General features: G+C 41.6%; 1 protein-coding gene across 1 annotated transcript in view; it reads left to right on the top strand.

The window, feature by feature from the left end:
* The window catches only part of COL4A2 (collagen type IV alpha 2 chain), a 111,052-nt gene that overhangs the window by 57,986 nt on the left and 37,904 nt on the right, over positions 1-15,162 (top strand). The window contains 13 exon segments of the mRNA XM_035901165.1: positions 1,316-1,323; positions 2,121-2,237; positions 2,953-3,024; positions 4,527-4,562; positions 4,655-4,717; positions 6,950-6,985; positions 7,655-7,696; positions 8,223-8,297; positions 10,116-10,160; positions 11,359-11,421; positions 12,178-12,222; positions 14,612-14,665; positions 14,935-15,001. Of these exon segments, the coding sequence (XP_035757058.1) occupies positions 1,316-1,323; positions 2,121-2,237; positions 2,953-3,024; positions 4,527-4,562; positions 4,655-4,717; positions 6,950-6,985; positions 7,655-7,696; positions 8,223-8,297; positions 10,116-10,160; positions 11,359-11,421; positions 12,178-12,222; positions 14,612-14,665; positions 14,935-15,001 (723 nt within the window).

Genomic DNA, 15,162 nt, shown 5'->3' with positions numbered 1-15,162 from the left:
TTCCTGTAAGTAGCCAGTTACCTCCTCTTTAAGAAATCACCAACTGCAAATATTGCAGGCTATTTTAAAGCCTTTGCACTTTAATTAAAATCTCTGGGCTAAATTCTGCATCAGCCACGCACAGGCTTTTAAGCAAAGGGCATTTGTTGAAGTTGCAGATACACCACAAGAGAGCAGAATCTGTGCTCCTTCTCATTCCCTCAGATAATTAAGGTCCGTTTGCTTTGTCCTAAGGAGAAATCCCTTTGTAAAGGGGACAAGAAAGGACGGAAATTTCCTGTGTCCCTGGAGGTTACGCAGCTAAGTATGTTCTTTTGTAGGAAAGAGCTGTGAGATAAGTACTTCGCATCTCTTAAGCTTGTGAGGGAAGAACAGCAGTGGGTCATTCCTTAATTATTTCAGAGTTGCAAAGCGTATAGAAGGACCAATGATTTTAAGAACACTAACCATTGTTATTTGCTTTATAGCTCATATGGCATGCTTGAGATAGTCTTAAAAATCTTACTGAACACTAGTGTCAAACTTTGAATAAATTGACCAGGTCCATGAAACTGAAACACTCAAAGAGGAAAACCGGGTAAAGTTCACAGCACAGTATTTTCCCAGCTTACACTTCTTTACATCTTGTGTCATAAAATAACAAAGAAATCTGAGTCACTGGAATCCCTGGACAGAGTTCCCAGGCTTGGGTTTCCTTTGTAGTGCTCCCTGACACCGGGGCCCCACTCTGCAGCCCACGCATCCACATCTACTCTGCTTTCACCCTTTTTTGTTTCCAGAATTGCTCCCTATCGAGTTTCAGGGCTTTCTTTCACACAATCTTCCTCCTCTCCCTCTTTCTCACTCTTAAAGGAAAAGCAGAAGACCCTCTTTCCCATTCTTGCTAACACTCCTGAAGCCAAGGATCGTGGTCATCTCACCGCAGCATACCGAGTCTTTTCTAAGTGCTCTAATGTCCTGGGAAGGAGAGTAAATCGCTCCCCCATGAAGCTCCGTGTTGCTATAGCTGGACCGCTTCTCTTACCTGAGCAAGTTTTCATTTTCAGCCCTGCCTTCCCAACCGCTTCATGCTGTGTTGTGAAGGATAAATACCTTCAGATATACTTGAACTTGCATGCCCGTTGCGTCCTGTCCTCAAGCTCCCTTGCCCTTCCCGCTCACTTACATTCTCCAACCAGTTTTCTCAGGCCGAAACATAACACTGACCAGGGGAAAGCAGATAGGCACATGTACGAACTGTAATGGCCTGGTGCTCAGATGTGGGGCAGGAGGGCAAGAGAGGATGGTGGCAAGCCTGAATCTCTTCTGGGGTGAGGAGTGCCAGTACTTGGTGGAGCTAGGTAAGGACATGGACAGATTTCTTTTTCTTCTAAGCAAGGGAGCAGCAGCAAAGAGAACACTCTTCCTCTAGATAGAGGAGAAATGTTTTGTGTTAGTTTCTGGTTTTTCCAATGAAGTTCCCTGGAAGAAAGAGCTGCTCAAGGGCAGATTTGCTTCTCATCAGGCTCAGTGCAAACCAGAAGCAAGAGCAATTAAGGTGAATGTAGGTACAGCAATGGAAATCCAGTTTTAGACAGGAGTAAGTTTTCAGAGGCTCTGTGTGGAGGTTCTGCAGTGCCCCCAGCTCCCTTGCTTTGAGCCCTGCTGTTTTCTTCCCATCTCCATACTTACAGCCTCATCACGACACTCAACCTAGCTCCAGAAGCATCTCTGACTTTTTTCCCAGCTTGGAAGCTGTTCAAAGCCAGCGAGGAACCTTTCTTCCCACTCTTCCAGTGTGAAGCACTGAAATGCTTAACGATCCCAGTTCTTGGTGGCTCCCTGCGCAGCAGCCTCATCTGGCTTAGTTCTCTGCCTAACAGAGCCTGCATTGAACATAGCTTTCTTACCCTTTCTGAAAGGTCCTTCACTACTCATTTTTTTCATGCTGTCTGGGGCATCTGGTTCAAGCTGCAGCTATATTAAAAAAAGGCACTGTCTGTTTCTGTCTTTGAAAACCATAGTTTCCCATGGATCCAAGCCTTGGGCTTAATGTGAGAATGTCTAAATACTGTGTGACTACAGGAAAACGAAAACTAGAAACAGATGGATAGATAAACACTTCTTTTTTTCCTCAACAGGGTCATCCAGGGCAGCCAGGATCAAGGGGGAAACCAGGTCATGATGGCTGTAACGGGACAGTAGGTGACCCTGGTGACTCGGGAATTCCCGGATCCTCTGGTTTCCCTGGTACCATTGTAAGTAGCTGGCAGTAAGTGAGCACCTGAAGCTGAGATCCTTACTGAAGTGAATTTCATACATGTGTGTGTTGGAAGCGAATGGGACATCTCTTAATGGGGGTCCCTTTTGGCCTAGCAGAGCATCCGTGCTGGCTTACCATGGACACACTGCACAGTACTTGGTTATTAAACTGCAGCCAAGACTGGGAGGTCTGCCCAGAGCTATACCTGTCACGTAGGTCTTGCAGAGAGATTACGTCAGGAAAACGTGTACAGCTTTATCCAACAGTGATACAAGAAAATGAGACTCACAATTCCCCATGAAAGTAACCTCCTCCTTCCCTGCCCCTGGGCCAAAGCGTGGGCTTTCCATGGTGCAAAATGTAGGATCATGCTGAGGTGAGCAGTGGGGCTCCTGGATTTTACCAGGGAGCATGTCAGCCCTGGGGAGCTGCAGCTGCTCCTCTAGGTGCGACCCCGTAATATCATTCCTGGGTAATGGGGGATTCTTCCCCGGGAATCAGAAATTCATTCTTTTATGTACTGTGAGGGTTTGCACTTTCTTTTTAAACCATGCTTTTCCAGAGTTAGGCATAGTCTCTGCCTCTAAACAGCGGTATGTATACACTCACAAAACCCCCAACAAATATTTTTCCTTACTCTTAGCTGTTTATGTGCTAATACATTATGATATGAAAGCTTACTTCTATTCTTTTTTTTTGGTCACCTCCAGGGAGTCCAAGGGCCAAAGGGCCAGAAGGGGGAGCCCTATATACTGCCACCGGACATCGCAAACAGATACAGGGTACGTCTGGAACTCCTGGGAGTTACTCATGCTCAGCACTGTTGTACAAGCAGATGATGGAGAGTTAGTTTTTCTTACACTCTGACAGTTCCATTCTGTGTAGGATTTGCAAGGCAGCTTCCACTTTCTGTGGTTACAGCAAAGTCTATCTGATATCCAGGGGAAAAAAATCTCCACTCAGTTATTTGGAAGGAATTCCAGCCTACAGGTGGATTGCAGAGGCACTGGAGATGTAGTTCAAGTACTGCCCTCTTTATTCAATTACTACCTTTGTAACATGCATGGAAAAATCATTCCTTTGCCATAGTTTTTTCCATTGAATGTTTCTATTTAGTATTAGCATCCTTTCTGTATAATTTTCGTGCAGGAATTTGGTTGACTTGGTATAAAATATGCTTCAATAGACTATTTAGTAAACCCCAGGTATTCCTATGGGTGCTTTTACTGTATCTAATCTTTAAAACTTGTTTTGTAATCACTGGTAGCTTTTTTTCATATATATAGTCTTGTATAATTTGAAGGTATCAGGTAAAGATAAGGGGTCACATGTGCTGTTAGAGTATAAAATGTGGCAAATTTATGTACAAAGCTACATCGGAGCTATACTCAGAACAGAAGGGATCTGCTGACATCCTTTATGTATATTTTGTGCCAGTGATGAGTGCCAAAATAAGTTTCTCTGTTGTCATATTTGTAAGTTACCCATATTTTTTAATGGAATCTTTTCCTTTCAGAAACTCTTTAAATCTGCACTTGTTAGTAATTAGGAATGATTAAGTAATGAATAAGAGTTGCTCAAGTGTACTGTGGCCAAGGACGGGTACTGACACCTGTATTCATTTCAGAAAGTACTTGGTTCCACAAATTATTCTGTTGGCTGAACTCAAATTAACTAGATAGCTAGGATGCTATTCAAAATGATTAAAGGTGTCTGGACCGAATACCACATTATTTATGGGTATTGGAAGGTCTTTGCACTAGAACTTTTTTTGGATTCAATTTCCAAAAACATTTCAACATGTACTGCAGTTAAAATATGTGGTCACTGAAAACAGTTTGTTCCAAATGCTTTTAGTGACTCAGAAGAGAATCAAAATGATTCAGTAATTCCCATGCAACTCATGAAAAATGAGCTTGTCCATTTCAGCTAAGGTTATAGCCTTAATTAAGCCACTGGTTAGATGAGATTTTTCAAAAAAGAATTCAGCGTGGTCTGTTGTCCATTTCGGCCTCGTAGTTTGGATCCTTAACTTCCCTAGCCAGCACTGTACCCTCCTACTGCACTTCATGCAACTCTGTTATATACAGAAAGTACAAAATCCGTGTGGCCCACATTCGGTGAGCTCAAGACCTGTATTGAAGGCATCTGTATGTAAGGGTTTATAAGCATTGATTGCTGTGATTAGGTTTTGGAATGAGAAAAAATGAATGAGTGAGGAAAAGATTTTACTCAATTTTTTATATGGTATTTATTGCATTTTTTACTTCTTTGGTTTTTTTAGGGGGAACCTGGGGAGCCAGGATTCAACGGTTTTCAAGTAAGTAGTATTACAGCGAGTGTGATAAAGTGTCAGTAGTAACTGGTATCAGAACAACATTAATTGGTGATTGCTGGTTTTTTTATTTAAAGGGACCTCCGGGTACACTGGGTATTCAAGGACCTGTTGGTCCAAGAGGGGAGCGAGGAAGACCAGTAAGTATGTTTAAAGTATGTTCTGTAGGACATCAGCCTAACAGAAGAATTATCTCACCAAGTTCCATTATGTTGGACTGTAACCTAGCAAATGGATAGAAAAAACAGATTAGAAATAGAAAGTAGGTGTCCTTGGATGTAAAACCTCCTAAAAAGCACTGGAAGACACGGATTCTGCAAGGATGAATATTGCAGAAACAGGTGTATTTTTTTTCACCCTTTACTGCTGGAGGCTTTTGATTTATATTGTATTTTTTAACCTCCTTTAAATAGTCATGTTTGTAAGGTTATGGAAGGCAGTCCAGTCTACATCCCCCTACACTGAGTTATCAAAGATATCAGGTCCTAAATATGTTATCTTTTCTGCTCATAGAGGTGTATATTAGCTCTCCATACTTCCCACAGGAGATTGAATAGATAACATTCTTCATTAGTATTTAGAATAAAATCTTATTTTTAGACTATTTTTCAGTCATTTTTTCCAAAATCAACACTTACAGCATTGACGTTGACAACTGTTGCTGAATAGTTCTTTGGGAAGATTGTATTCTCTCCCAATACCATCTTCTACATTTCTTATTGCTATGTTTAATGGTTTTGTGGGTGAGAAACAGATGTTCAAATTCAATATATTTCATTTCTTTAAGCTTGCTTTATTTTCCTGTAAGACAACTATATAGCATTTGCTTTTTTGTTTGTTTTGTCAAAATTTGCTTCAGACCTGGTCTACATCACTGATTGGGGGAAGAAAAAAAAAAAGTCTATGACTAAATCCACAGCACGCTAAGCCTTTCTGAAGTTAATTTTCTGCAGTGCCTGCTTTATCATCTAGAGTAAGCTGCACCTTGTCTTTCTCCTTTGGTCCTCCTGAAGGGAAATCTCCTCAGTCCTTTACTTACCCTTTCTCTAGAGTGAACCCACGACGTTCATGAACTTCTCACAGGAGCCCAGCCTGCAATGACTCATATTCCCAGTGCCCTGTCTTGCATTCTAGGAGTGCTATGAACCATACATTTTCTGAGCCCCGTGACTACATCCCTCTGGTTGCCACCTTGGCAACTTCTCTTTTGAACACTCTTCCAGAGTAGATGGATCCCCACCATCTCCAGCTCTTAATAAAATGTATCCAACTATATTTACCATTTCTAAAGCAGTGACCCATCTGTGAGATGGACCTGGGTGCATTTTCCAGGTATGAGTTTGCATCATTCCTCTTCCGTAAGTCCTAGGTCCCACATGAAGGCACGTGTAGCTCCCCCAGGTCCCTGCTGGGCCTCCAGGCAGGGGGATGCCCTGCACAGTGCATCTGCCCAGCAGATTAGGCAACGGCTCACAGACTACTTGGCTAACCAAAACTAAAAGCTTTCAGAAGTAATTTTTTCAGAAGAAGTCAATTGTTTATGCACACAAAGATACACAGCAAGGCAGAGATGCACAGCAAGTTCAGGTCCCACCTGAGTGTTGTTCTCTTTTCCTTGCAAGTTGGGCTTGATTTTGCATAACTCGGTTACATCCCCTTTAGGACTGCGTAGGTGGATGGTTCAATCTGCAGCTCACTCTCTTTTCTATGCCTCTTATTCACCATCTTCCTCTCCAAACAGCTCACGCTTCTTATTCACCCCACCTTTCCCCTGACAGAGTTTTTAATGCATAGAGCCCTTTGGAGCCCGTTAACTACCACAACTGACTGAAGCAAGGCAGGTTGTCTCTCCAATTGATGGCTTCCCTACGGCTCTTCTTGTAAGACTCTGGCAGTGATTTTTCCTGTCATAGTTTAATTTCCCACCATCTTCCTTTGATTTCATTCTGTACAATACCAAATAGGTAATCTAAGGTGCGTATGGCAGTTCAGCTCCCTTTACAGACCGATGCAGTACTAAGACACAGTCCAGTGAAGCACTTAAAGACGTGCTTAGCTCTAGGTGTGAGCTTAAAATGTTAGTAAGTCAGGATCCAAAAGCGCAAGTTCTTATTACTTGAAATAAAAATGGGATTTCATTAGGTCTAAACTGGGAGACTGTTATTCTGTTAGGAAAGATTACGATGTGACTTAGGAGGGCATTTCTCAGAGCAGTGAACACAACTAATATGGCGAGGATAGCACACTGAATGCTGGAGAACACACTGCCTTCTAAATATATACTTATATTTCAGACATAAACTAACTGACCCCCTGCATGCATTGATTGGAAAGGAACAAGTAACTTACCCTGCCCTATTGTGTTTCCCCAGGGACCACCAGGGCCCCGAGGACCACAAGGACCACAAGTAAGTCTTTGTGTCAGAGTCATTTGCATTGATTTTGCGACACTGAGGTTTATCCACGACCAACTGGAAGGCAGTAAAATAAAGAACCACAGGCTGCACCAAAGGCCGTGAAGCACAAGACCTTCTGTGTTGGCTGCATACCATGAGAAGTTAATCTTACACTGGGATCGCCTACCCTGAAAAGATTAAACCAGTTCTAGAGCCAGATTTAATTTGCTACTGTAGTCATAGTAGCTTCCCATGAACAGAGAATCCTTGCCATCTTTACAATATTCAATTATATCTAAGCGGAAAAAAATATGTGAGTTCATTGTTTCAGCCCATGTAGGTATTTTTATTTAACATTCAGTGCTATTAAAAAACTTGCAAAAGAAATGCTTGATCTTCTCACGACATTACTCAGTGAATGACTCAAAGTCTGTTGTAAGAAGCACTGGTAGCATGATATTTTAATTAGAGTTGTCTCTCTGAATGTTTAGGTCCATAAAAATACTTTTAAATCTATAAAAATACTTTGAGGTAAACCTAGACTGTCATTTGATTACAGTTCATCCGTGGTGTCCTACAGACTTGTAAGCCTGAAAAGGCCTTTAAGCATATTTAAATTTGAATTTTACATTAGAAAACTGAGTCATACATGTAGTAAATCTTGACCTACTGTTTTTGCAGGGCAACAGGGGCCTTGGCTTCTATGGAGAAAAAGGTGAACAGGTAAAGGAAAACTAATGAATTAATATCACTACTAAAGGACAGGTTGATGTTATTTGCTATTTATAAAGGAACCTATTTTAAATACTCTCTTAATTTGCAATTGTATTATGTAATTATAAGAGAAAACCAAACAAGTATAGCTTTGAATGTAATGATAATCTCCATAAGGAATGTCATAGCCAAACTAACTTCTACATGTCTAGGTCTAACTGTACCCTCATTTACACCATCACAAATCAGAGGTAACACTTCCGAAATTTATAGAGCCAAATCACTTTATATAAAGCTACTATCTTTACCATCATTCTGGAAACACACAGGGCAAGAGCAAGTATTGCTGTATGTTAATCCTAGCACAAAATAAAATTGTCTTGCCGTCAATTTATTCAGAGGTTTAGAGCCATACCCCTCACGGGGGCAAATCTGCGTTGCTCCTTTTGTTGCAGTTCCTTAGACCCTGTGCTGATCAACAGGTTGGCAAGGTATTATAACTGTTAGTAAATGTACCCATATGCTTTTCCTGCAGGGCGCCCCAGGTCCTCCAGGTCCACCTGGGCTTCCTACAAGAGAACTGATGGGCGTTCCCTCCGACAAACACAAGGTAACTACAGGGTATTTTGCCAAAATGCACAAGGAACTAATAGCTCTGCAGTACCAAAACTAAAATTTTGTATGAGTGTGCTTTTACATATAGTACTTAGAAGACCTTAGTATATCAAAAGAGAAATCTGCTGCTTTCATGGATCATGAAGTATTTACTGAAACTGTGGTGGCTAAAGTCATTCAGAAAGCACTTCTCCCAGACTAGAGTTTGCCTTAGGAAAACTTGTTCTTTTTGTGTAAGTATGCAACTACTGGCCAACGCTCTGTTGTGGTTTAACCCCAGCCTTCAGCTCAGCCCCACGCAGCTGCTCGCTCACTCCCCCCCGGTGGGATGGGGGAGAGAATCAGAAGAGTAAAAGTGAGAAAACTCATGGGTTGAGATAAAGACAGTTTAACAGGGAAAGCAAAAGCTGCACACACAAGCAAAGCAAAGCAAGGAATTCATTCACTACTTCCCACCATCAGGCAGGTGCTCAGCCATCTCCAGGAAAGCAGGGCTCCATCATGCATAACAGTGACTTGGGAAGGCAAACACCATCGCTCTGAACAACCCCCTTCCTTCTTTTTGCCCCAGTTTTATATGCTGATCATGACCTCGGTATGGTATGGGGTACCCGTTTGGCCAGTTGGGGTCAGCTGTCCTGGCTGTGCCCCCTCCCAGCTTCTTGTGCACCTGGCAGAGCATGGGAAGCTGAAAAAGTCCTTGACTGGTGTAAGCACTGCTTAGCCACAACCAAAACAGCAGTATGCCATCAACCTCTCACACCAAATCCAAAACACAGCACCATACCAGCCACCATGAAGAAAACTTAACTCCATCCCAGCCGAAACAAGGACACACATCTTCTCATTTTACAAGCAGAAATAGCTGCTGAGAAATAATTCAATATCTTATTTTTCATAATGGTGAATCTCATTTTCTTCCTGTAAAATAAGCGTATCTTTAGGGAAGCTATCTGAATTATTGTGTTTGTTTATATAACTTACCTATATGGTGCAGATATTTCTATACTTACAATTAAGACTATTTCTATACTTACAATTAAGGTTTGTTCATAGGCATTGGAGAAATCCTCAACAGCAAGATGCAGTCTGTTCTCATCTATTGCTTCTTGCTGGGAACAGAGGTACTCATACCCTGTATGCGTATATTCTGTATCAGACACCAACCTCCAGACCAGTAGTTTTTCATCACAGATTTGACATTAGAAAGTTTACATGGCTCGTGCAATTTCTACCGTGAGATAAGTAAATTGGTATGATACTGAAAGACCTAAAAAAGCCTTTGACAGTCTGCGGTCTGCATTAAGTAAGATACATGCTGGGATTTCCATGACTAAGCAGAGATGTCTGCATATGAGTTGCTTATCTGGAGAGCCTTTATATTCAGTGGAGATATCATCAATATAGTGAGTAGACTTTAGGCTATGATTTGTCTCTTCCTAGCAGAGGAACTCTTGCTTTTGATCAGACAATTCATAGATAATCAGTAGGTAAAAATGGGAGAATGTGCATTTATTTATAGGCATTACTGAGGTACTCACCACCCAGACATTTCATGAACAAGCCCGGAAACAACCTGAGGTTTTCACATTCCTAGAAACCTATTCATAAAAATTATCAAATATTTTTTTAAAAAGCAACTTTAAAAACTTCTTAGGAAAACATGCATTTCATGGCAAGTGTATGAATAAAGAACAGCAAAAGGGTGGTGTTTTTTCTCTTGATAAACATCTGTCACTTTGTGTTGTAGAAAAGTTATTGAAATGTAAATGGAAATGCCTGACATATCTGAATACTTTTTCTTTATTGTTAGGGTGAAAGAGGAGAACCTGGACAAAAAGGGGAAACTGGAATTCCAGTAAGTCAAGTGAAAAACAAAGACAAATAATATTGGTGTTAATACCGGTGCTTTCTTCATTGAAACAATGCAATATAGATATGGAGCAACATAAGCGGAGACACCAGTTCTGATGCTTTAGAGAAACTGAGCAACATGATGTGTAATAACCCTGCAGTGCAATCAGTTGTTCTCTTACCGGTTTACCGAAATCAGATTTTCCCTACCACATTTTTTAATTTTAGCCTTAACTATTAATAAATCTCTTTACTGCTGCTGATCTGCGGACCTATGTTTAAAAATTCCACTAAATTTCATTAAATAAACATATATGGAAATTATCTCAATCCTTTTCAGTCTACTCTCCAGCACACAGAGACTTTTGGTCTCATTGGTCAATAAGTCTGTTGAGCAAGTGGACAGTAACCCCACGTGTTGCTGTATCATTTAGAGCTGTCAACCAGGCTTGACTGAATGTGGTTTAGTTAACTCACAGGCAACCTCTAGACTGTCTAAATAGCTTTGCCATTGAGTGGTTTCTTTTTACTTCCCAGAGTGGTTTAAAATGCAGTCTTTACCAATTAGAGATGCCTCACTGAGCATTTTGCAGAGCTTTATTTTCTCAGATGGTCTGGTCGGCTTCTCCACGAGGTTATGGGAGAAGGTCACAGTGTGAGCCCTGATGCCCTCCGTGTGCAGTTGCTAGCCAGTTCTTCAGCTCTTGGTCAGATTTTACACATGTAGAGTTTTGTTGACTGCATTAGGAAAACTGTAGATTTTATGCTGGTGTAGCCAAAGGGAATATGTGTTTCTCCCTTTTTTTTTCTTTTTTTTTTTTTTTTTTTTTATAGCATGCCTGTGTTTGCCAGATAGCTCTCTGAAGCTACAGTTGGGCATAAGCTGAGTTGCTTAATTGGTTGTATAGCTGAACAGTTGCTTTGGCTCTTCTTCAGAGTTGCAGCCACAGAAGAAATAAAGAAGGAGGAGGTGATAGGAGGGAAACCCTTGTCCTCTCCCTAATGGCCTGCTCCTGCTATTGTAATGAAGCAAGCATGTTACACTTAATTTTAAGGACAACAGTTCTTTCACATGCAGCTATTATTAGATCCTCCATGTGTTACAATGATGTTTTCTTCCTGTTTAGCTTCCATAAAACAGTGTTACAATTTTTTTGCACATAATGAAGAAGTATGTTGAGCTGACTTGTAATGTTTCCTAGGGTGTACTTCTCCGTACTCCTGAAAAAGGTGAAGAAGGGGTGATGGGCTTCCCAGGACAAAGGGTGAGTCACTCACTAAAGGTAAAATTCACCCAGCTGGATGTGCAAATCCAAGCTGAGAGTTTGCCTTCAGGAGCAAAACACAGATTAGCAAATTGTAGAAGTGATAGCTCTTCAGCCCACCAGGCTGTGGCCAGCTCTGACCTGCCTGACACAGGAAAGCGAAAAGGCCATTTTGAAACGGTAGGGGGAGGAAGGGCCCCACAGGGCTCCTGGGTGCTCCTGTACCATCGTTGGGAAGCCTTGTGCATCTCTTCATAAAGCTGTGTTCACTAACCACAGCTACTGTCCTGGTCCACAGCACAGACTGTATTTCACTGTTCCCATGTTAGCTCTCTTCAGACCGTGGTTAACAAACATGAGTTTGGCTCCGGTTACTTGTGACCCCAGAAAAAAAGCTAATTTAAATACTAGTGCCTTGTAGAATATATGGATGCTTTTTTTTGTTTCTAAGGTGCTTAAACAGAGTGAGAACAGTACTCAGCATACATTTTAAAAAACATCTCAGCCATCTTTAAAGCCTTCATGGTCAATTCTCAGTGTATTGATTAAAAGATAAAAATCAAATACCAGATTAGATTTCAGACCTGTTCTGTTTGCACCATACATGAATCTCATTGAAAAAGTATCTGAACTCTGACTGTTAGTCTTAGAGTTTCAAGCTGTCAGATTTGTTTCTGAGAAGTAATAGTAATGGTTCTTAACCATTAGGATGTTAGGATGTCACTGCATTTTGCTAATTTTATTGTGCCTTCATAGGGACTGCCTGGCATCAATGGTTTTCCAGGTCTCAGTGGAGAAAGAGTGAGTATTTCATGCAAGACTGTTGTTTCTAACACATATGCAGACAATCTGTCTGAAAAGTAAACTGTAGAGGACAAATCCTGCCTGTAATTACACTAGCTGTAGTCTAACAAAAATCATCTGGATCCATCCATCATTGTAGTTTTGGGTCAGTTATTTTTCTCCTCAGTGAGGAAAAAAAAATAGCCCCATAGTTAAAGTCTGTCTTGCTTAAAACATGAGCATGTTTTAAGAGCAGTATGGGGAGGTGTCATTTTCATTGTTCCCATTACTGTGACCATGATTTTTGCAATTTTCTTCCTACATGCAGAAACTTACTTTTTTTAATAGCTTTCTGCAGATGTCGTTGAGATGTATGGTTGTCTTGAATATCACAAAAGAAGAAGAAGAGAAGGAAACTGATAAATGTACCAGTTAAATCTCTGTCCCCATGGAAACACACCCAAATATTTAAAATAGCATTCTGTCAGACAGAGAAGAGCTCATACTTTCTGTTTGGTCTCAGAAAAAGGCTTTTTCAGTCGGCATTAGAAATCACTTCCATGAGTTATTCAAATAGCTGTGGGATGCATGACTTTTCCGTGCTTCTCCATCCTTAGTTGTTTATGGATCTGTCCTGCCACCGAGGCATAACAATAATAACATGGCATTCAGTAGCTCCGCCTTCTCTGTATCTTCAAATACTTCAAATATGAAAAATAATATTTGCACAGCTATTCGGTCCGGTCACAAAACCTGGCAGTGTGGAAGGGAATATGCTACCAGTAATACGTACATGGAGAGGCTGACGCAAAACCCATTACAGCCCACTGGTTGACCTTAACATATGTTCATGCTCCAGTCCGAAAGGGTCAGTGGCTTCTCCTTATTGAGGGTGAATCTTGGCAACAATTTTAGCAGCAGGTCCGTTGGTTTGGATGGCGTATCATTGCGTAACATGTGTATGAGAGGGGACAGCCTACTCAATGTGCTGTTCACAACGACCTCCTTTTTGTTCATTTTGGAGTGATTTGACTCTCAAGCAAGAAAGAAGGATGGCCAAGTCCTGCCTGCACAGCGATGAACTTGCAGTTAATTAGGAAGCTGCTGCTTCACTTTTAGACCACCAGCTCCACCTAGTGTAAAGAGCTTTTACACCTGATGCCCAAGAGGCTCCTTTTCCAATGGTGCGATGGATGTACATACAGTTGCCATTATGGAAAGGTCTCTGAAGCATGCGGTCCAGTTTGTGGCATCTTGCTGAGAGCCGTGGTATTTGTAGTGCTTCAAAATTGCATAAAGTGACTTACAGAGCTGGTTCTTAACATTCAAGTTCTGTGTAGGAGTTGTTCCTGCTGTGAAACTCGGGAGATGCTGAATTTTTAAAACACTGGCTAATAATCTAACTAGTGTGAATTGTACAAATCTACTGGTTTCAGTGAAACTGTGTTCACTGATATTGGTTGATGATCTGGCCACTGTTTTCTACTATAAGCTCGCTTTTATAACACTAGTCTTTTTCCAGAGTATAGAAATATGAACATTTTCTATAGACCGCGAAAGTTGTCAAAGAACTGAATAAAGCACAGAGAAGAGACCATCTCTTCTGTATCAGCATCACTGAAATGGGCACCCCCAGCAGCTGAAATATGCTCTCAGGTGATAGGATGTACCGTGTTTTACCACACATATTTTAATCCACGTGCTTTGGATTTCAAACCTTTTAAAAGAATGAAGTGGGCAGAATCTTAAATGTTATAACATTTTCTGGGATAGGGACGGAAAATTTTCTCTGGGATACAGCATGCCCGGGGGTAGGAGAGATGGATGAAGGTGCTTTCAGGGCTGGTCCTGAGTTCTTCTCATTGAACCAGGGAACTCCTCTTTGGCCAAACAGGCTCCAGCCACCCAGAAAACAGCAAAAAGGACTTCAGTGCTATTTCACTGCTCGCTGTTTGCACTCCAGTGAAAATATGTCCACTTGTAATGAATCAGACTCATTTAGTCTTACTGCAGCAGGTTGGTGTGTTCTGGCTGCCTGGTCCGGGCGTCTCAGGGTCAGCTGGCGCAGAGGGGATCCCCTTTCTCCCCCCTCATCCTGCAGCGTCCATGGGAAGGTGTGAGTGTGGGTGCTCCTTCCGTCTGCACCACTGCCAGGAGCAACAGAGCCTGCGCCACAGCAGGTCCCTCTGGACTTTGACAGGAGTTAGGCTTGGTCCAAGAAATGGAACATCAAAACAAGAGGAGACTTAATGGTATTACCCAAACTACTACACCCCGGGGAGAAAAACTGCTTGACTCTGTTGCATAGTTTTCTCACTAACATCGGAGGAAGCCAGCTGCTACAGACCAAATAATTTTATTCTCTCTCTGATAAAGGAAAATTCAATCATTTTTATGTGTATTACAGGGTTTTCCAGGATTTGATGGCCCACCGGGTGGCTATGGTCCTAGGGGAGGCAAGGTACTGCTTTACTTCCATTTCCTAGAAGCAGTAAAACAGATGTCATTTTGCTTTCTTTTCTTTCCTGTCATGTAATAACAATTGTGTTTGTCATCATTGTAGAACTGGTTACGTGGGTTGTTAACTTGAAATCTCTGAGATTTCTTAAAAGCCACGTCGGTGCTTTTGAAAGTTTGTTTCTTTGTGTTTCATGGGCATACGTTTCCATTTTGAAAGTAATTCTCTAGAATAATGTGCTTAGATGTGATGCTTCCAACTTCTGTTAACAGGGGGAGCCAGGCGAGATCGGTCCTCCAGGACCAGTTTCCTATTTTCCTTCCCGCATCCCAAGGAAAGGTACGTCTTCTTTGCTTAGATTGCTTATCTTAGCTGCGTTTTACTACCTTCCCCATAGAGGAAAAGCATGAAATTCTGATAATTTGACTCCTTAAAAAAATGTGGTTTGCAAAACTGTTCCAGAAGGTATAATTGCCTCCCGAGAGAGTGCCCTAATCACC

Source organism: Egretta garzetta, unplaced genomic scaffold, assembly GCF_000687185.1.
Source record: "Egretta garzetta isolate BGI_Z169 unplaced genomic scaffold, ASM68718v1 scaffold168, whole genome shotgun sequence".
Lineage (NCBI taxonomy): Eukaryota > Metazoa > Chordata > Aves > Pelecaniformes > Ardeidae > Egretta > Egretta garzetta.
This window is presented reverse-complemented; position numbering and strand designations above follow the sequence as displayed.